Source organism: Uloborus diversus, chromosome 1 (assembly GCF_026930045.1).
Source record: "Uloborus diversus isolate 005 chromosome 1, Udiv.v.3.1, whole genome shotgun sequence".
Lineage (NCBI taxonomy): Eukaryota > Metazoa > Arthropoda > Arachnida > Araneae > Uloboridae > Uloborus > Uloborus diversus.
Window position 1 is genome coordinate 143,703,871 of NC_072731.1, and position 22,378 is coordinate 143,726,248.

Sequence of the window (22,378 nt, forward strand, 5' to 3'; positions counted from 1 at the left end):
TGACAATGTAAAAGGTAAATTCTAAAAAGTGATATAACATAATCATTTCAGGATTAAATTGCAGTAAATTCAGTAAAAAACTTTTTAAATGTAAATAGCATAGCATTTCAGTAGAGAGAAAAAAAAAACTTCATAGACAGTTAATAAGGAACTCCTAAGTATAATAACATAATACAAAAAAGAATGCCAAGTAAATCTAAACAATTTTATTACAAAAAGTACAGACAACGTTTCATAAAAACAATTTTAAATGAAAAGTGTTAAGTACTTTCTTGATGTAATGCTGCTGAATGTTAATCACAATTTTTTTCAAATTTATCAGCCAAAATTCATGTCAAAATCATAAAAATGCAGCATTTGATTTCTTTTTAAACTAATGCAATATTAAAAATAATGAACATACAAAAATTTAAAGCAGTTATACATGATTGCAAATACCAATTGTGATTTCAGCACTTTTTCAAGGCAAATAAAATGCTTTAAAAATAATGTTTGTACATTTCTTCCAATTATGAAATATGTATTAAATTTCACTGCATCAACAATTTTTGACCAATTTAATAGAATGAACTTTATTTTAAAAAAATTAATCAAATATTTTAAAAGATGAACATGAATGTTTCTAAAACATGTATTAAAAATTTCGTGATCATTACCAAATTTTTTAGGCAATTTTTTTAATTTTAAAAAGCAATGAAAATGAAATGTACATGCAGCTTAAACATATGCGAATTCCCATATCCAAAAATAGTTGTAAGTTCAACATTGATTGCTTTGATGTACAGAAACTAATAGTAAATAAGACATCATATCAACGATAAGAAAATAAATAAATTACTAAATGAATATTTTAGTAGATTAAATGATAAAAATATTTTTAAAACGTTAACAAGAGGGAAAAAAAGAATTTTACCAAAACCTCCATCAATAACCATACTATGGGTTATGATTCATATCTATTTTTAAAAAACTAAACTCTTACCACATACTTTTAAAGCATATTACACATAAAACATGTCACTGAAAATTTTCGTAAAAAGAAACATCAGGAAAATTCCACCACCCATTCCCATTTTAAAACACCAAATAAAACATTAACTAGCACAAATTTCAAAATTCACTAGTTATGCACACTAAGTCGTTGCAAGAATCATTAAAACTATATAATGATTTTCTGATTAGATTGCAGAAAGAGAGCAACTAAAAAAAAAATCAGCCTTCAGCTTTTGTTTAAAAGAGCAGCAGTTGTATAATCTGAAACTAAAAATATGTCACATAACCAAAATAAACATAACGTTTTCGGGGGGGGGGGTTGCAAATCTTCATGTTTTCTTTCTTTCTTTTAAATGAATGGGAAGATGTCAACATTCATACAAATAAATGAAGGGAAAAAGTTAACATTCAATGGATTGCAAATACATATATTTTTTATTTAATATTTTCACCAAAACCCATGTACCAAATTCTAACTTCCAGTTCAACATGACAAAAACATGAATTTCAGATTTAATGTCTAACTTAGTAGCTTTAAATTTTGAAGTTTTCTAACATACTTCTAAGCACTTAATCACTTTCTTAAATATTTGTAACATTTATGCCTAAGTAGAACATTCTGTTGAAAAATTAAAACTTAGATTAAAATGAACATCAGAATTTGGATTAAGAGACTTATAATTAAAAATAGTTTTCTTGAAAAAAAAAAGGAAATGAAATATTTTCATCTAAAAATAAGTGTAAATGAAAATATAAATAAATGAGATTATTAGCAATATTGAACTGCGAATGATAAAAAATAAGTTTTTCCCCAATACATCTAGCAACAATAGCAAGCTAGGAAACTAAATCCATAGCGAAATATCTTAAACATTATCTCCTCCACTCTCCACCCATTTTATATTAATTACTTTTTTTTTTCCTTTTTAGGATGGAAAGTTTAATTTCAAATTTAAATTTTGGAAAGTTAAAAAAATAAAATTTGAGGAAAGTTGACAAAACATGAAGTTCCTAGAATTAATTATCTGTGCATTTTTTATGAACAGCACTTGTGGACATAAGAAAAAATAAATAATAATCTACTCATTTAGCAGTTCTTAAATATGCTTTCTTCCAGCATTAACATTTTAGGCATTTGTGCAATTTTTATTTCATGTATCAAAAGATTTGCAGAAAACTAAATTACAATTGAGTCATGGCTTCGCTAAAAATTATGCTGCTATTTTCTATATGTGCCCTGGGACTAAAATTCAGTACAGTATGGCAGGAATCTGTCAAAATCTCAGATCTCATGCAAAAGATTCGAAATAATTTAGTAGAAACAGACTTAAAATAAAAAATAAAATAATAAATGTAGGGTTACCAATATTATTTTTAGGAAAGAAAATTCACTCATTCATCAGAAGTATACAGATATTTCCAAAGATGGAGGATTATATGTATCTTTAAAATAAAAAACTTATTTAAAAAGAGAATTTTTCATAATGACTTTTTTCTATTTCCTTTACAGTACCTACAAAGTATTACACAGCCTTTTTCTTTTCTTTTTTTGCCTCCTTAGCAGCAATTAAAATTTTTGATTTCAAAGTAAACATTAATCTGTAACGTTTGAAAGAATATTCTTCAATATTATTTTAACTTACTACATTTAAAATTTTTGATGTGAGTGGAGACAAATCGCCAAATGCATTACAAATACTTGTGTTCTCCCTTCATATAATTCTATTAAAAATTGAAGCAGAAAATGCTTTGCTTCAACTTTTAGCAGAATAATGTACAGAGTTTATATTTGAACAGTATTCTTTTTAACTATAATATGCTCTAGAGCAGGATTTAAAATATATATTAAATTCTTCTATGCTTGTACAAATTTAGTAAAATGAAAAAAAAAAAAGGTCATTTTTACAAGCTTTAAAAATGTTGTAGGTAAAATACGTAGAATTGGATGCAAGCTATACAATGTGAGAATACACAAAAGGCTAAAACTGTCAACCATCATTGCTTATCTTTCTTTCTTCTAAATTAATGCAATTCTTTCCACACAAAACACTAGAAGATGTGTCTCCATTCTGCTTATAATTTTGAATATTTTAGCACCCTGCTGTCAAAAACATTTAACTGAATTTCTATAACAATAATATAAATGAAAATGTGTGTCTAAAATAGTTACAAATAACAAAGTATTTTTTTGCATTTGTGAAGTCAAAAAAAGAAATAATAATAATATTAAATTAAAAAACTAATAACAACAATAATAATCATAATGCTGGAATTAACAAATTCGGGTCAAAAATTTGTCAGAGAATCACTTAATCTCACTGCATTAAAGGATCTAAAAACAAATTTTATATGTAATACAATAATCAATGTTGCAGAAAAATATGCAATTATAAACGGAACAAATAGCATGGAAAAGACAATAAACTGCTGAATATGAGATGGATAGCTTTGGAGAATAGTTTATCTAAAATATAAATCAGTATCAGTTAGTCCCTTTTGTTTGATTGCACTTTCCAGATTAAAAACCTATAGGAAATGCATTGAAGCATATTTTTAAAAATCACAGAAGCTACCGTCTGTCTAACTGATTGGAATAGTACGAATTGTCAGAATTAGTTCGTTTGTGTCTGTGGTCTATTTTTTGCTGTTGATTGGACATGTAACTTATGTTTTGTGGCAAGGAAGGCCGCATCTTCCAAAGATTTTCAGGAACAGGATGTCGTTCCAGCTGCTGTAATCCATGTCTTAAACCTGTAGGCCACGATGATTCATTGGGTGATGATGACATCATTGAATGATACGGCTTGACACCTTGAAAATTCTTTGGAGGTGAAGAGCTGAAAGGCTTTGGTGGAGGAAAGTTATAATGCTTCGGTGGACTCTGACTAAAGAATTTCGGACCTTTCTCATTGTAATGTTTAGGAGGGCTTTGGCCATAATGAGTTGATGGACTCTGGCCATAGTGCTTTGGTGGACTATGGCCATAATGTTTCGGTGGACTTTGACTGTACTGATTAACAGAACTGTGAGGAAGTTTATCACTCATGCTGCCAGATCGTGGAAAAGGTGGTGCACCGAGTTGATGGGGAGTGTTGAATTGCGGAAAATTTCCTTGAGGCAGGTTCGGCTTGAATCCAGGAGGTGGTTGAACGAAAGCTCGAGTATTAAACCCGGGCGGATATCGATGAACAGGTATTCCCAGTAATGAACTCTCAACTCTATCACTGGTATTCATTGTATGGTTCTGCAATGAATTTTTACTCCCAATTGGTTGAGCATTCTGAGAGATAATGGAGTTGTGGTTTTCAGAACTGTTTTTCTTATCATACGCAGATAACATATCTAAAAAATTAAAAACAAAAATCATTATATTACAAAGATGCATTTTAAAAGGAGAGTCGTAAATATTTTCCAATTTAAATTAGCATGTCTTAATTATGAGGTAGGCTTTTAAATGCATTACAATTGAATTTTAAAAACAAAAAACTTTGAAAGGGAAAATAAGTTACAAAAGTTAATGTGCATAACATATTCATTTTCAGTGATACTTTCAAGAATATTTCTTATAGTACTTTCTCTGTCCTAATGGCTACCTTTAACTTTCACTTTTTAATTACTGCCATGACAACAGCCCAAAAACAATGAAAAATAATCATTAATTATAAAATTACTTTTGTTAATAAATTTCAAATTAAGCTCAATGTTGAACTGAAACAAGCATACTTGTGAATTTTGGGCAGTTAAAACTTTTTAAATAATGTAGGTTTTCAAGCTTTCTTTGATTCAATTCATCTGTTTAAAATCATTTATTTTTTTCCCCACTACACTAGCTCAATTGCTTAATTTAAATTTGAGCATACAAACTTGCAATATTTAGAGCAAACTAATGGTGAATATAAGTTATTCTCTCTTTATGTTCGATAAAGTTATATTAAAATGAAAGGTGATAGGTAATAGGTAACTATGTTTCAAATTTCAAAATGCTTCTCCGCAAATACATTGCAAAAACCAAAAAACTTTTAAAAATATATAACAAGTGCTTTTAAATTCAAAGGACCATTTTTATAAGCTTGGTTTGCACTAATGAAATAAAATAAGTATAATTTCTGAGCAACAATAATTTGAAAGGGACCAATCAAGTTTAAATAAAAAACTTGAGAAAAGAAGAAATACAGTGAAACCTATGTATAACGATACTGTCTATAACAATAACTGTCTATAGCAATGTTTTTTTTTTTTTTTTTTTTGGCTCCAGCAAAATGTCAGCATGAATAATCAAACTGTCTATAACGATAACCTGTCTATTACGATATTTTTTTGAGGCCCCAACAGTATCGTTGTAGACAGGTTTTACTGTATAGGGGGTATAGTAAAAGCTACTTGTACAAAATTGTGCACCCCCTATTTTTTCTCACAAATTTTTAATTTAAATTTTATTGGCTGCTTAAAATAAGTGAAAATTAAGCTTAGTCTTTAGAATTTAAAATATGTATATTATTTGATTAGTTGATCAGAAAAAAAATTACACAAGAGCACACCACTGCTTCATAAAGTTGTATTCTGTTTTTTTCAATAAGCATTTGATTGGATAATTTACATGAAACAGCATTTTTCTAACATCTACTACAAGTTTTTCATGTTACATAATTTTTTTAAATAACATACAAAACCAAATATAGTAGTCAAACAACCTGTTCTTTGATGTAGAGAGAAGTTTTGTGTGTATGTGTGGAGGGGGGAGGGGTGTTCACTTATAAGCCTATACAATATACGCACATATACAACACATGCTCAAAATTTTTTATGAAGGGGGGGGGGGCAACTTGAAACTGCTGTCCTTACTTATCTTCCTTAAAGTTTCTATATAAAGTTTTAATGAAAAAAAAAGAAGCCTAAGATCAGTTTACTAAGTAATTGCATTAAAGAGAAGATAAATACCATAAGTTACAAGTCCCAAAAATGTAATTTTAGGCTGTGTGACCTCAGAGAAAGGACAGAGGTGACGGATAGAGGGAACTCTCCCATTAGTTTTTTTTTTTTTTAATTTAAGTTTCAAAAATGCGGTTTTAGTCCTTTTTTGGCAGTGTTATTAAGTTGGAAATGGAGGTCACAGGCTCCTTTCCCAAAGAAATTACCTAAATTGACATAAAAAATTGCTATTTTAAATAGTAGGGGAAAAAGAGGTAGGTATTCCTATTTTTTTATGAAAATTTAAGTCAATTGTGGGTCATTTTTGGCCATGTTAGACGGTTATCAGCTCCCTGCAGAAATTTTTCATCATTGAGGTATATAATATGAAACTTTAGGCTACTTTTGGTGAGGTTAAGGGAAGGGGAGGAGACGTCACTGGAAAAAACACAATTGTAGGCAACCTTTAGCAATGCTGGGGATACAGCTGCATTCTTGGAAAATATATTAAGACTAATGTATTCAAAATGTGACTTGGAATTTGCCAAGTAATGAAAAAAGAGCGAGAGAGAAATTTCGGTTTGGAGTTTCCTCCTTGAAGTCTTTTTAAAACTAATGACCATTTTAAGCTATCTTTAGGAAGAAATAGGTGTGTGTGTTTGGGGGGGGGGACTATTAAACAAGACAAAGCAAACTGCAAAATATAAAAATACAGGCTCAGACTATTATTAAGATAGCAGGCATTATTTTAATGATTAAAAATTGAAACTTCACCTGTGCAATCTTGATTTGTTGGGAAAGACGGAAAACTAAGTTAATGGCTACTTTGTGCAAAAGCAACTCAGAAGCAAGGTATATTAAAATATGGATTAAAACAATTCCCATAAATGTTGACAACCAATACTAATTCTTATCTTTATGTATCTAAATAATTGGATTTGACACTGAAAAATAAATCCTTTCGAATATGCTTACCCTTACTATTTTTCTCATCTTTCAATTTTCGATTTCGATTTTTTCTTGGACAATCTTTAATTATATGCCCTGGTTTTTGACAGTAAAGGCAAATTTTTTCTTCAGTGCAGTTTTTGGCCATGTGACCAATTTTTCCACATTTTCTGCAGCCCCTGTCATGAGGGGGTTCACAACCAGAATTTAAAAATCGTCTATCAAAAAAGAAAGCCTATACAAAAGAAAGGAAAATTTTTCTTTTATACACAATTCTATATACTTATTATACAATAACACAAATCATAGCATGTGATTAGGAACATACTAAAAATGAAATTTTCACACTAAACTTAAAGAAATTAGAACTTAATTCCTTCAGTAATTATTAGCCAACATTTCTTTTAGAAGACTAATACTTACCACTTCATGCCCTAAAATGGAGTTTATTCTTTGAGGAAGAAGTGGTGTACCAAAGCGCTCCCGAGCTCGAAGAAAAGCTTTCATAATATATGAATTCACTAAAACAAAACATTAAAAGGTATTTTAAAATCTCAATAATGAAACATAAAAAGAGAAGTTTAAATTCAGTGTATTTTATTACAAGGTCTTGTTTAGGCATTATTTCAAATTTTGTGCCATTTTGATTGCGCAAGAATGGTGTAGAGCACTGTCAAACACATTACATAAGTGTGAAAAAAATAATGTGGACAAACAATAAGTTGACATGGTTCTGGCAAAAATATACAGTAGAATAAGAAAAGATTCTGTCAGTAAAGCTATCTTGTTCATACCAAATGTAGGAATCAAAATCTTTTCTGGTTCGTGGCACTTTTTTAAGAATTAGAAATTCTTCATGGCACCTCAGTAAATCTCTTATGAATATTTTACACTTTAGTTAAAAAAATAAAAGCAAAACATTGATTTAGCAGTTTAATAAAGTGTGTGCCTGTCTCTGCTTTGCATGTGGGACAACGATTTTCATACTTTCTAAGAGATTGTGGATCAATTCAATTCATTTTATTTCAATCAGGAAAATACATTTTTTTTTTTACAAATATGCATTTCACATAAAAAATAAAAGAAAAAAAAAGAAATTACAAACAGAAAGTTGGGGCCTCAAAGAGCTCTAAGGATTATAAAAAGTGCTGTTGAGTTCTGGGACGTAAGTTTGGGTGATGTTTAAGAGCTACAATTTCTGTCTCGAACATGTCATAAATGTGCTCAATGGGATTCAAATCAGGTCAGAAATGTCTACTACTTGCGTTGGATATTGCTGCTCAAAAATTGTTGTTTATCGTTGCAAAAATAAATGCTTCTTAATTTTAAAAAAAAACATAATTTTCTTGTGTCCTGGATTCTTTTCGGTTATAGTTATCAAATTATATCTGCCCCAAAGAAATCAAATTAGGCGGAGCTTATTGTATTACCTACCGGGCTCACCACTTGCTTCACTAACCAACCCCCCTTGCCGCCTGCAGCGGGTGGTAATTCATGATTTTAATGCCTTCACCTCAAGATGTCCTCAATACATCCTGAATGTCAGGGCCCTTATCATCAGCCCAGTCTGGAGGGGTGAGACAGGACGGAATGGCTTTACTAGTATTGACTTGGTAGACATTGACAGCCCAGAGGCCATAGGGTTACTAACACACAGACAGACGTACACAGGTTTTAATAGTATAGATATGTCATGGAAAAATACAAAATATTAATACAACTCACTTTTTTTAGTAAGTCCAGCACCAAGGTTATGCTTCAGTTCAAAAGGATCTGTAACATTCATTCTTATTTACTTTAGAATATAATAGTTTATCTTGCTAGAATTCGTTAAAATTTAATTTGCTAGCTTCACAACAAAATATTAACTGAAATACATCAGTAAAAACTTTTAAGTTAATGAAATGTATATAAAACAAACAAAACTATGCAAAAAAATTAGATACACAGCAATTAGCTAAAATACACAGAATTTGCAATCTAAACATAAGTTTAAAACACTTTCTGATTAAGTATAGTATACTCCCAACTATCCGCAAATTGGGTGGCACAAGTGACGCGAATAATAAAAATCGCAGATAAATCAAAAAAAGGCTAAAACGAGGAACAAATAAGGTAAAAATTTTCATTCCTGAAAAATTTATATACAGCATAGTAAAAATGTTTTGCATTTTTGCACAATAGAACGTAACACCAATAAAGAACAAGTGTATGTTTGATGAAGAAAGCACAATAAATAATTTAATAAATAGAACAAAAACAGCAAAGTTTAAATTTACAGGTTTTTGACAAAAAACAGTCATTGGTATTTGGTTTTTACTGCGAAAATACACATTACCATTTGTTAATTGACAAGCAGATAATCGGGAGTTTATTGTACTTGCTGTATTGTAACACATAAAGGTGCAGTTAGGTACAGCTTAAACTTATAGGGTTTGGCAAAAAATACAAAATACTCATTTTATACATGACAACAATCATTGAGTTACACTAATCTGAAAACAAGGTTATAAATTCATTATAAAACACTATCTTACTACTATTATATATGCGAAAGTTTGTATGGCTGTATGGATGTTTGTTACTCTTTCACGCAAAAACTACTGAACGGATTTTGATGAAACTTGACAATAATATAGCTTATGCATCAGAATAACACATAGGTTAGTTTTCGTCCCGTTATGGGGGGCAAACCCCCTTAGTTTGGCAATAAAATACAATTTTCGTGTAAATTCTCTAATATAGGGATTAAAAAAATACTTGCACATATTTACATTATATGTCCATCGAAAGCTCTGATTTCTCTGCTGAAGATGGCACCTGTTCGAAATTTCTAAGTAGAATAAAAAGCGAGTTATGAGCTTTTTAGTTACATGTTCGAAGGTTTTCCTCAACTCAATACAGTGTATCATCTCAACTCCCTGTCGATAGCGACAATTGTTGTATTGTTGACTTTCTTTGCTTTTCGTGATTGTTCAAGGCTTTTCTCAAGTCAAATCTTGAAGTAAGATTTTTGCACAAGATTGGCAAATAATACATGATTTGGCTGATGATTTTCCATTTAAACGGAACTTTAATGTAACTAATAATTTTTATTATTATTTATGCTGATTGAACACTTACTCATTATCCAATCATCCAGCAGATTGCCAAAATTTTTGCTGTTTTTGAAGCCGAAGACTACGTTATAACGTTTCGCAAATCCATAAACAGCACAAAAACTTCCATTAATTTTCCTTTTTGCACAATTTCAAACAATCGCCAAATTTTACTACTTATTTTGGAAACATTTCGGATGAAACTCTTTAGCGCCATTTTATGATGACCAAAAGTATCTCAGCATCTGGCGATAATATCTCTGTAACAAAAATTAATATCATATCGTCTTACCAAAGTAAGGAAAAAAGGGGGGAGCATCTTCGAAGGTATCCCAAAACGATTCCCGCAAATTCAGTAAAATCGCACAAAGAGCCCACAATGATTGAAATTTCCCAAAATAACTAAAGCAAGTATAAGGAGATTATGAGCGCGGCTACATTTTTTTAAAAATTTCGTACTTCAATAGCCATACAGAGAAGGTTTTAGACTCCATGTTTAAAAAAAAGTATTGACAGATTAATCTTTTTAAACATGAGAAGATTAATTTCATGTTTTGGAAATTTGTATATGCTTAAATATAGTGCTTTCGTTTCTAAATCAATACTATTTTGTTCTTTATACTTATTGCTATTTTAGTTTTATGGAAAATGAAGAAACTCGATTTTTAATCACGTCAAAAAGATGTGTTTTAAATTCTTTCACTTAAAACAGAAAACAAAAGCAAGTAACGATTTTTTCTCATAATTATTACTGAACCAGGCAACGCCGGGTATTTTTGCTAGTATATATATATATATATATATATATATAATTTCATTTCACTTTTTCACATACATAGTACTTGAATACAACAGTGACCGAAGACTTTGTAACTGAGCAAAGAAAATAATGCAATCAATGAAGAAAGATAATACCTAAACAGAGGGCTAAGAAAAATATTCAATTAAAAATTTGATCAGATATTAAAACACATAACAAAGACATTTATGTTAAGTGTAAAATATAAATGGAACAAATTAGGTAAATAAAATTATAAATCTCCTGTCCTGCTCACACACCTCTTTTATGCACAAAAATGCTTCTCCCATTAGTGTCCGTGTCAGAGGGTTTTTAATGTACAGTGGAAAACGTTTAACACGAGACTGAAGGGGCCAAAACAATTTTTCATGTAAAAGGAATTTCATGTTAATAGAATTGAATTAAAGTGCACAGGATACTGTATGGACAGCTGTATCGCTTCACATTAACCGATTTTTCATGTAAGCGTTTTTGTGTTAAACGTATTTCGCTGTATATTATTTCTCAAAGGTGTTTTTTTGCGACTACACCATAACTTGGTCAATAATTATTCAAATTTCACACGTAAGTCATCATTTTCAAGGGATTTTTAGCTGGTTTTGGCGACAAATAAACCAAAAACTCAAACTAAGGCGGTTTTTTTTTAGAAAAATTATTTTATTCTGTGTTTTTACTACCCATTTTTTAAAAATGTATACCACCCCACAAGTGAGGTCATGTGGCTCAGGTGGTTAGAGTGGGGTGCTAGAAATGCAAGCATCGTAGGTTCAATCCCACTATGGGTTTTGTCGTTTCTGAATGATTTTTTTCCTTGGGTTAATATTGATCCTAATTTCCAAAAACGTATAATCTAAACTCACCACAGCATTCTGAGTCACAGTTGGACTTAAGCATTAAATTCAGAAAAGAAAGTTTACTTCAGCAAAAAATAAACAGACAATTCACATTCTGACACTATTTTGAAAAATTACCATTAAAAAAATCGTATTTTTGAATTACCACTGTCAAGAGCGAATGATTTGCAGGGATCAGTTAGTTTTACTTTTAACTATATTAAGCTGTAAACATATTGCCTCATATAAGAGCTTCTAAAAACCTGCTGCATAAACAATTGTAAATTGCAGTTGATTTCTTAAATATATATTTACTACTGTTCATACATACTCATAAGAATGCACAAAACTATGGAGAAATCACATGAAAATAAACCAATATCTTGAAAATTTTAAAATACCTTCAATTGCTATTTTGTCAGAACACCATAATTTCCTGAATCGAGTAAGAGGTTTCTTTTGTCGAATGCATACAACATATTCTTTCCAATCAAAATCACAGGCATAAAATGAAAGAAGGCCCAACCACAATTGTCCAGCACTCTCTTTGTTTTTACCATAGTCAAGCCAAACAGTTGCCTAAAATATAGCAAATGGTGCATTAACTAAGATTGTGCAATTTTAAGTATAGAAAAAACTGAAACATTCAAATGATAAAAATATCATACCAAATTATCAATATCTTTAAACCAACAAACGTCCCAACCATCAATTTTTTGTTGATTTTCTTTTTCACTATGAAGCTAAAAATAAATAAATAAATAAATAAACAGATTCATTTTTGTCAAACATATCAGTTCAAACTTGTTTTTCAAAAAGTTAACAGAGATTTCAAAGTGAAATAAAATCTTATGGTAGAACAATAGAATGCTGTTAGTCTTTACTAATAATAAAGCTGAAAGTCTCTCTGTCCGGAGGATGTCTGGATGTCTGGATGTCTGTAGGATGTCTGTGACGCGCATAGCGCCCATACCGTTTGGCCGATTTTCATGAAATTTGGTACAAAGTTAGTTTGTAGCATGGGGGTGTGCACCTCGAAGCGATTTTTCGAAAATTCGACGTGGTTCTTTTTCTATTCCAATTTTAAGAAAAAAAAACTATCATAAATTACGAAATTATCGTAACGTGGAACCGTAACATGGGCACATGCCAATTGGCGAGATACGAAATTATCATGACGTGGAACTGTAACGTGGGTACAAGCCAATTTGCGAGAAAATTCACCATACATTATTTGTAAATATGCAGGCGAACCAAAAGATCTTTTAATTTTTCTATTACGGGCAAAGCCGTGCGGGTGCCACTAGTTACTAATAATGAAGCTGAAAGTCTGTATGTCTGTGGATGTCTGGATGTCTGTAGGATGTCTGTGACGCGCATAGCGCCTAAACCGCTCGGCCGATTTTCATGAAATTTGGCACAAAGTTAGTATGTAGCAGGGGGGTGTGCACCTCGAAGCGATTTTTGGAAAATTCGATGTGGTTCTTTTTCTATTCCAATTTTAAGAACAAAAATATCATAAGATGGATCAGTAAATTACGAAATTATCATAACGTGGAACCGTAACATGGGCACAAGCCCATTGGCGAGATACGAAATGATCATAACGTGGAACCGTAACATGGGTACAAGCCAATTGGCGAGAAAATTCACCATACATTATTTGTAAATATACAGGCGAACCAAAAGACCTTTTGATTTTTTCTATTACGGGCAAAGATGTGTGGGTATCACTAGTTATCAATAAAAGCAGTAGATTGAGTTTTAAAAATTATGTTGTTTAAACCTAAATACATTTAATTAATTAAAGCTCAAAACTGTCCCCATACAAGACAGGAAAAAAATGCTTTGAATAACGAGAAGGAAAACCTGGTTTCATGAGAAAACTATTGAAGTAATTGAGCACAATGAACATCTTTTTTTTCATAACTACTTTACTAATGAAATGAAGTTTTGTATAATTCTGAGCTAAAAGATATATGAATATAAAAAATTAAAATAAATAACCTTAAGACATACCTCTTGTAACACTGGAATCACTGGAGGCTCTCGTTGTTGTAGGAAAAATATTACCATTAATAAATATGCATATGATGATAAACTACCACGTGAAGCATCACAAATACCTAAAACCTAAACATGAATAACAAAAAAAAAAATGCAAAATCAGAAAGAAAATAATAAACAAAAAATAAATAAATAAATCTTCAAAAAGTATGAGCTCAACCAGAACATTGTACTTCAATCCAACACGAATCAGAAATACATTTGACCATTGTTAAATTGGACAAGTTTAATATGCAGTTTTCTCAATGCATCACTTAACTCATTCGTGTACAAACAAATATAAATTTCGTTTCAGCAATGGTCAAAAATGTTTGTCCCATTAGTTTCTGCTATTGAGGGGGCTTTATTGCATATCAAGTTGAAAACGTCAAACTTTATGGGAAATCTTTGAAATTAAGTTTGCACCATGATGGATGATTTTCTAGCAAAGGAAACAAGTTCACAAGAGTATTTAACAATTTCTAATTCACAGTCCGTTAAGAATAATTTAAACTTACACAGTATAATTCTAATTGAAATTTAATTCCTTATTCATTACATATAGGGATTGCAATACCAGATCAAAAATTTAATACCGGTATTCCGTATTTCTAAAGCATGATAACCGAAAACCGGTTTTAATACCGATATTTAAAATTTCGCAAAAAATGCTTGAAAACGTATTGTTTGGTTACTACATTTCATAATTTTGTGCAAAAATTGTTTTATTTATGAAAGATAATGGTGAACAAATATAAAATGAAGGAACAATTATCAGAAAATAATCAATAATATAGTAAAAAACATAATGCATATATTGAATTGTTTCTACGTCTGGAACTCATCTCAGTGCTCAGCTTTTCTACAGTTGAAAATACTCCTTCTGAATTCAAGCAGGTTGGTGGTACTGTTAACAATCTGTGATACAACTCCTCTTATTGTCTAAAAGTCCTTCATCTTCACTTATTATGGCCTCTTGCGTGTTATTTTTGAATAAATCCTTTTTTGTGTGTGTGTTTGTTACTGTTGCTTATTATAATCTTTTTTTTTTAATTTATAGCTAGATGCAGTTTTTCTCGGAGAGACAATATTTTTTAAATATTAACCTCATTTTCTCTTGAGTAGGAGTGGTTAGTGTTTGCTTTTATTAGCCCTTTAGGCTTGAAATAGACAATAAATCTGACTAAATTTGATCTTAATGGTTTCTCTTATTCGTTTTGGCTTTCTTTCCAATATTCTTTACAATTATAATTACCTAAATATCTGAAAATATATTTTAATTGATTTTGCTTCACCTCTATGTAAATTTTCAAGGCACTATATAATTTCTGAACATTATTTTGCCTAGTTTAAAGCCGAATAGCAAGACAGGACAACAAACCAATATTGGTGAAAACAAATTACCATTTGTTATGCTAACAATAAAAAGGTTTAGTCAAATATTTAAATTTAAAAAAATCATAAAGTAGTACAGCAATTAATTGTTGGAATAAATTTTTCGCAGGACAAATGCATTCAAAAGTCTACTCGAAATTAACTTTCACAAAAGAGAAAGTGAGTGATCAGGGAAATGGAAAAAATAAAAACATGGTACACAAAAGCGTATGAAAATGTGATTCCTCTCCCCATTTAGTAATGACAGTATCACTTTGCAATCTTTCCGCTACTTTTGTATAATGATATTCTATTTGTTTGTGCTTTTGAAGTCAAATTTTTACATCAATAGATTGATTTGGTTCTGAAAAAGTAATGTACATTTAAAATGTAAGTAGGTACTTAATGAGTTGAATTGAAAATTATTTAATAGAAGCTATTTATTACTTTCAGCTAATACCAAAAATACCAGTACTTTACCTCAGCAAATACCGATATTACGAAATTGCTCGAAATACTGGTATTGCATTCCCTAAACACATACTTATATAAGTGGTTTCAGATAATATGAAGAGAATTCCAGCGTACTTGAGAGTATTAGAAAAAGATAAATTTTAAAGATTTTATACATTGTAAAACATGCAATCATAAAATAAATTCAGTAGAAATAAAATACAAGAAAAAAATGAATTTTATTACCTTTGCAAAATATTTCAGAGCAAAACCTAAAATCTGCACTCGTTCATCAATTTTACTATAAGCTTCTAACATTTCTGTATTAGCAAGAGCCTAAATAAAAGAACATAATATTAATACTAATAAGCATAAAACTCTAAGGAACTACTAAAAGTAGGAATTTGATAGTGTCACACCAGTGACTCATACCAACCCGAGTTTTCGTTGAAAAATTACTAATTGTCACTTATTTTGTTAAAAGACCAAATTTAGAATTTCTTGCTGTCTTTTTGAGAGCAGTTTTTAGCAATAGGTCAATGTACTGCACCAAATAGAATTTTAAGACAAGGGAAGTGCTATGAGCCATAACTCTTTGAGCAAAGAACTTGCCAAACAAAAAACCATTTTAATATATGAGATGTAAGAAGGTGAAACTTCACAAAATGAAAAGTTTGATCCAAATTTCTGTAGCAAGGTCATCAAAAAGGAGCATCTTTGAGGTTTTTACCATTTTTAGGCTCAAAACAACTTTGCCTTCCATTTGCCATGATCAAAGTAGTATTGTTTGAAGGGGCATCTCTTAGCACTTTAAAAAAATGCAAATAATCGAGGGAAGAACACATTTTTTTAGTAACTAAGCCCAAAATCTGGAAAATGTCATATCATATCCACATTTATGTTGGCAATTTAAAAGTTTAAGTTTAAATGTAAATTTGATTTATCAAAAATAAATTAAGTTTATGCCAACGAGTGGAGAGTCATTTGGAGTCATGTATACAATTTTCACAAAGTTAATTATTTATTATGCAACTAGAAAACAGTAAATCTTTAAATAGCAAGTAAATAAAATATATCTGAAAACAAATTATTCTGAAAATGTTAATAACAGATAATGCCAGAGTATGAGTATACAGTAAACTCTTCTCACAATATGCACAATATGTCACATGTCAAATTTAGATGCTGAGATTTGTGCTGTATCATTAGCATTGAAAAATCTCATGACAAAAAACAACTATTTCACTAAGTCAGTTAGTCGACTCTAAAGACAGCATTCAGAACATTTTAGCAAAACAGTCCAGCTCACTTATTGGAATATCGGTTCAAAGAATATCATGCTTAATGTAATAAATTTTCAAGGCACCGAAACAATGAAATTTGTCATTTTGATCCCGGAGAACAAGCTTTCAGGGAAAATTGGTTGCTCCATTAAGGGTGCTTGAATGTAACAATGTAAGTTATCATTTTATTTTAATGTAAAAGCACTCAAAATAAGATAATTTCATCATAATGACATTTGCTGGAGGCTGACAGCAGACTGACATCTTAATTTTTCTAAAGCCTGATGTAGAACTAAGCAATATAAAGAAAATAAATGAGCATATCCGATTAATTACGGAGCACTTTGTCTTTTAAATTTGAAAGGAAAGAGAAAATTTTATTTACCAGTAATTTTAGAACCTTGTTTATCACATTTTGTGATTTTCTGTTACTATCTCTGAAGTCGTATCAGAATACGAAGGAATTATGAAATACATTCTGTAGTTTTGTTCAGTGTTTTACTTCACTGGCAATGCTAGTATCTCCTATTTTTTTCTGACATTTTATGACAGTTTGAGAGCCTGCTTGTTTAATAGCATTTTATGGAAACATAAAATGAAAGCATCTAACATTTGCTGACAACATTACATTAATGTTTCATAGTTTTAACTTTTTACATTAAGGAAATACTTTCAGTTATGTTACAGAATTATTGGATTCTTCAATTAATAGCTAGCTTTGAATGCTCTTAAAAACAAATTATGCAAAAATATAAGTTGATTTAGAAAAAGAAATTAATTTCTACAAATTTAAATACATTTATGTATTATACAAAATAGACGAAAATGATTCAGCACATAAAAAACTTTTAAATAATCTGATTAAAAGTGATCTATCCTTCTGTACATTAGCTCACAATGCAAAATACCTAAAACACAAATTTGAACTGCATGGGAAAACAATAAATAGATAAAAATAACAACAAAAACATGAAAGTACTTACAAGAGTATTGTAAAGACTGATATCTCCTTCAGTTTCAGTTTCTGACCATGTAAACTTCACAATAGGAACTTTAGCAGTAACCACTGAAATAATATTCTTCAAGTTAGGGTGTTTACTGAGCTGCTCCGCAGTTTTTTTGATAATTTCTTTAGAATCTAAATCCTATTAAAAAATTTAAAATTTATTACAATCTAGCAAATTAAAATTGCAATAAATTAAATTCACAGTTTTAGATAATTACATTTATCCCAATCACCAAGGTTGAAAATGATAAAAAGTTAAAAAAAAATAAAATTCTGAAGTAAATCCAACCACAGAGTCATTGCTAAAAATATGGTTACAAGACATATGAATTTAAATTTTAAAAGTCGCAAATTATGTAGTAATCTGTTGTGTTATTTGGAGCACATAGTGCTCATTACAGCAAGCATAAAACAGATACAACAAACGCAATGTCAACCTACACCAGTGATAAAGTATTCAATCATATATAGATACAGCAATGACAAAAGAAAAAGAAAATAATAAAGGTAGTACATCCTCTCTAAAACATCTACCAGTGAAAATGGGTGGTTAGCATTTTAAAAAGTTTTTAAAAAAAGTTTATAAACTAGTTTTTTTTTATTTTTTTACATAATATATAAAATTTGCATTTTTATTAAAAAGGGGGCAAAATCAAGCAATTTTGTTTTGTTTTTCTGGATCCCAAATAAAAAGTTCTGTACTATACCACCAAAATCTGTTTGAAAGTTATATTCATTGAAATCTATGATTGTGTCCCATTTTTAACTACAAAATGGGTTTAATGTATCTTAATAACTACAAAATGTGTTTAGAATAAATAAATTTGCATGCAAATAAGTAAGATAAATTTAAGGGGTAAATTGAGTAAAGACCAAGTTAAGCGGACCATTTTAATTTCCAGATTTACTGCATTATTCATGAATAATTAACGTATAAGAGTAATGTAAAAAAAGTGGTAGAAAGAAAGGTGTATTATAGATAAATATATAAAATATTAAATGCACTCAGCACCTGATGCATTACATAAGCTGCATGTGTCAAAGGCTCTTAAAAAATTTTTTAACACATTTTAAAACAAAAATAAATTATAAATTACAATAAACTGCAGCATTACAAACCTCTTTATCATTTACATCTTTAAAAGTTAAACAAAAGTCCATATCACTAAGATTTTTAAATCCAAAGCCATTACATGAGGAACCAAACAAACTTAGATTAGCATCTGGAAAAATTGAAGTAATACATTATAACACAGAGAAGTCACATACTATACATAATTACAGATTTATATGTCACAGTAATAAACATCAACAAACATCAAACAAGACTAAAAAGTTACTTTTGAAGAGTTTAATTTCATACAGAACACTGATTTAAAAATCAAAAATATATGTAATTAAGAATAGGCAATTATGCATAGTATGAATATTAGCAAGCATTCTTACAGTGTGGAAGTTCAAAACAGTACACTTCAAAATTCAGAACAAGAAGTCATGTCAATCTAACCTCAAACTACGGACCCTGCTCTGAATCGGAGTAGCATATGTTTTATAACTTATATGGAGGGAAGCTAGGTAATCAAAATGACAAGGGGCACATCTTGGCTGTCTGCCCCCTGAATGGATGTACACCAAGCTTTGGCCAATTGGCTGATTATTATGACCCATTATTTGCATCAACTGCACAAGTGAGAATTCGTTGTTCCATGTATAATAGTTTGTAGAAAAATGAGAATCTTTGACATACCAAAAGATGTAATTTCAAATAGAATACCAATTTAACACCAATACAAGAATGCAAACAGTGGTACAAGTAGGGCTTAGTTTTTAATGAAAGAAGTGCAAGCCTCTATGGTCCCTAGAACTTATTTTAATGAGAAAATCAGGGCCGAAACCACTCATGTTTCTGGGAGGGTTTCAAGGAACACATTTGCTAAAATATATATATTATCAATCAAAATTTGACTTCATACATTTTTTTTTTTTTTTTTTTTGACCTTTAGGAAAATTTGGCTAATATAGAGTTGGTACCTCTGAATTTAAAGAGTTTTGATGTTTTTGTTGGCATCTAGGATTTGAAATTTCAAAAAAAAAAAAAAAAAACAATTACTAAACAATTCTCTCATCCCAAGAACCAGCAAAAAGCAGAGAAAAGTTTCTATCTATTATCAAAATACTCTGCAGACGTCCACAAAGTTGCAGTTGGAAGAATTCATGGTTCTGAAAAAATTATCAATAAGAATAATAGTAACAAGAATCCTGATGATAGAAATTCCTTTGCTTCATTGAGATTTTGAATTTCTACTGATGATTAACTAATTAAAAATATATTTATTTAAGTCCATTGATACATTTTTTTTTTTTTTTTTTTTTTGTTAATGATAAACCCAAGAGATTCAGATGAATGTATCATATTTTATGCAGAAATCTTACTTCAAGCAGCTAAATATTACTGAAATTCGTACTGCAGTCAAAGTAGAAAACAGCAAAGGAAAAATCAAAATTTTCCATTATTGTTATGATTATTATTCGTTTAAATTCAACAAAGCTTATCCTCCAAATTATTCATAAGCTTCCTCAAAATTTGCAGCGTTTTGGGTAAAGCTGTCATTTTGCCATAAATGGCAGAGAGAACCTTTTCCCCACTAAGGAGGCTGAAACTGTATTAAAGGAATACAACAGGAAAAAATTTTCTAAATTGCCAGGCTTTTAGTAGCACTTGCAGTGATTATACATCTGAATGTTGATGAAGTTATTGATAGGTTTTCAAAATCTGAAGAAAAATACTGTATTGTCCAACAGCACTAATTTCATTTTTTAAATGAAATTAGGAATAAAATTAATGATTTTTTTCTGCGAGAAAAGTACCACGAAAAACCCTTTTTGGAATTGTTCTTAAAAAACTGGGAGGGGGTTGAACCCTATAAACCTCTTCTCTGCATACGGCCCTGTTGTATAAATAGAATGAATTCCTCCCAAAATGGGAAAAATCACATAAAATTGAAAAGAAGCGCTGAGCATCTATGAGCTCCCATGCAAATTAAGCCCTGGATACAGGTGTACTACGTACAAGGGCTGTCCTTGACCCTTCAAACCGCAAATTGAATTTGCAGTGGAAAAAAACGGATATTGTAATAATAAAATAAATGAATAAATAAAACCTTAGATGTATATAAGCTTTACAAGGAGTCTATATAATTTAATGAAAATTTCACATAGATAAACTTCACCATACTAAAGAACATTCTAATGATACTAAAACATCCTTTGTGCCATAAAACATTCAAGTAACAGCCTTGTAAACAAAACTAGATCTATAACTTATAATAGGCAACAATAAACTATAGTAAATTATAGAACAGAAATGAACCTCTTTTGATCACATTCATTATTTTTACATTCTTTTACAAAAAAGGAAGTATTGTATTTGAAAAAAAAATTCACTCAAAAATTAGCCTTAACTTCAATTTTGCTCACCCTCGAAGAATGTTGAATTTTTTTTTCAACCCCATTACACGAGTATAAGTGCCTAAGAACGTACGGACACCCGAAATATCCACTTTGACAATCCCCGTAGTTAATTACAACGAGTTTTCTCGTGACGTCGATATATATGTATGTATGTGCATATGTATGTCACATAACTCAAGAACAATATGTTCTAGAAAGTTGAAATTTGGTACCTAGACTCCTAGTGGGGTCTAGTTGAGCACCTCCCTTTTTTGTTGCATTCGGATGTTCCAAAACGGGCCTTTTACACCTTTTTGAGGTAAAATCACTGTTAATTTCAATGTAAACTCAAGTAGTATAATTTGGCAAACACTTGGTGATATATCGCTAAGTTTTTGGTTGCCAAGTTGTCGCCACCTTGGCAACAAATTTGGCGCCTTTTTTTTCTTTAAATCTGGTTTCATTTTGGCCACTATTGGTGATATTTAGAGAGTTAACTATTGAATCACAATAAAATTGCCAATAGTGGAGAAATGACATTAAATTTGTAAAAGGAGGTCATGTGATGCACACATCAGCTCGTTTTTCATTAGTAAAGAGACTAAATCCTAACTTGGGTCACATTTACTTTCAATTTCTGCATTGTTGTTTTTGAATATTCAGTTGATGCTCGATTGTACAAACCTCTAATTTAGGAACATTCATAATTTTACTAACTGTTTGCAATGTTAAGAACTGACTGATATGCATACTTTAAAAAACAGATGCTCAATAAAAATCAGGAAAATACTCCTCATGTACTTTCATTCGAATTGAAAATCATGTCAATTTCTAAAATCTCAAATAAGAGGAACATATCTCCAGTCCTTTGCATAGTTTGAACAAGATTTAAACTTCTTTCACTTACTCTCTGTAATTATAGTACTCAATCATGTGATGAATTAAATATTTTTTCAAATATGTTTAGTAGTTATTTTAAACCCTCAGTTTTTCAGCTTTTAACAATTTTTATTCCTCTATAAATAGACTGCAATTATTATTACCTTTTAATGTAAATAAATAATTGTTTCAAGTTTCTACTTTATTTACGTATTTTAATGCAAAGTTCTTATTCCAGCATTCAATTATTTATTTACTGATTATTTTTTAAAGCAGGAACCTAGACTTTATATTTCTATGTTTAAAAA

General features: G+C 30.1%; 1 protein-coding gene across 1 annotated transcript in view; it reads right to left on the bottom strand.

Annotated features, from left to right (window-relative positions):
• Positions 1–229: 229 nt before the first annotated feature.
• Positions 230–22,378, bottom strand: part of LOC129232606 (terminal uridylyltransferase 4-like) — a 91,923-nt gene continuing 69,774 nt past the window's right edge. The window contains exons 17-26 of the mRNA XM_054866744.1: positions 18,861–18,964; positions 17,719–17,880; positions 15,699–15,788; positions 13,599–13,712; positions 12,248–12,322; positions 11,981–12,158; positions 8,575–8,622; positions 7,273–7,370; positions 6,877–7,084; positions 230–4,335 (exon numbers count right to left, since the gene is read on the bottom strand). Of these exons, the coding sequence (XP_054722719.1) occupies positions 3,563–4,335; positions 6,877–7,084; positions 7,273–7,370; positions 8,575–8,622; positions 11,981–12,158; positions 12,248–12,322; positions 13,599–13,712; positions 15,699–15,788; positions 17,719–17,880; positions 18,861–18,964 (1,850 nt within the window). The 3' untranslated portion in view covers positions 230–3,562. The remainder of the gene's footprint in view (positions 4,336–6,876; positions 7,085–7,272; positions 7,371–8,574; positions 8,623–11,980; positions 12,159–12,247; positions 12,323–13,598; positions 13,713–15,698; positions 15,789–17,718; positions 17,881–18,860; positions 18,965–22,378) is intronic.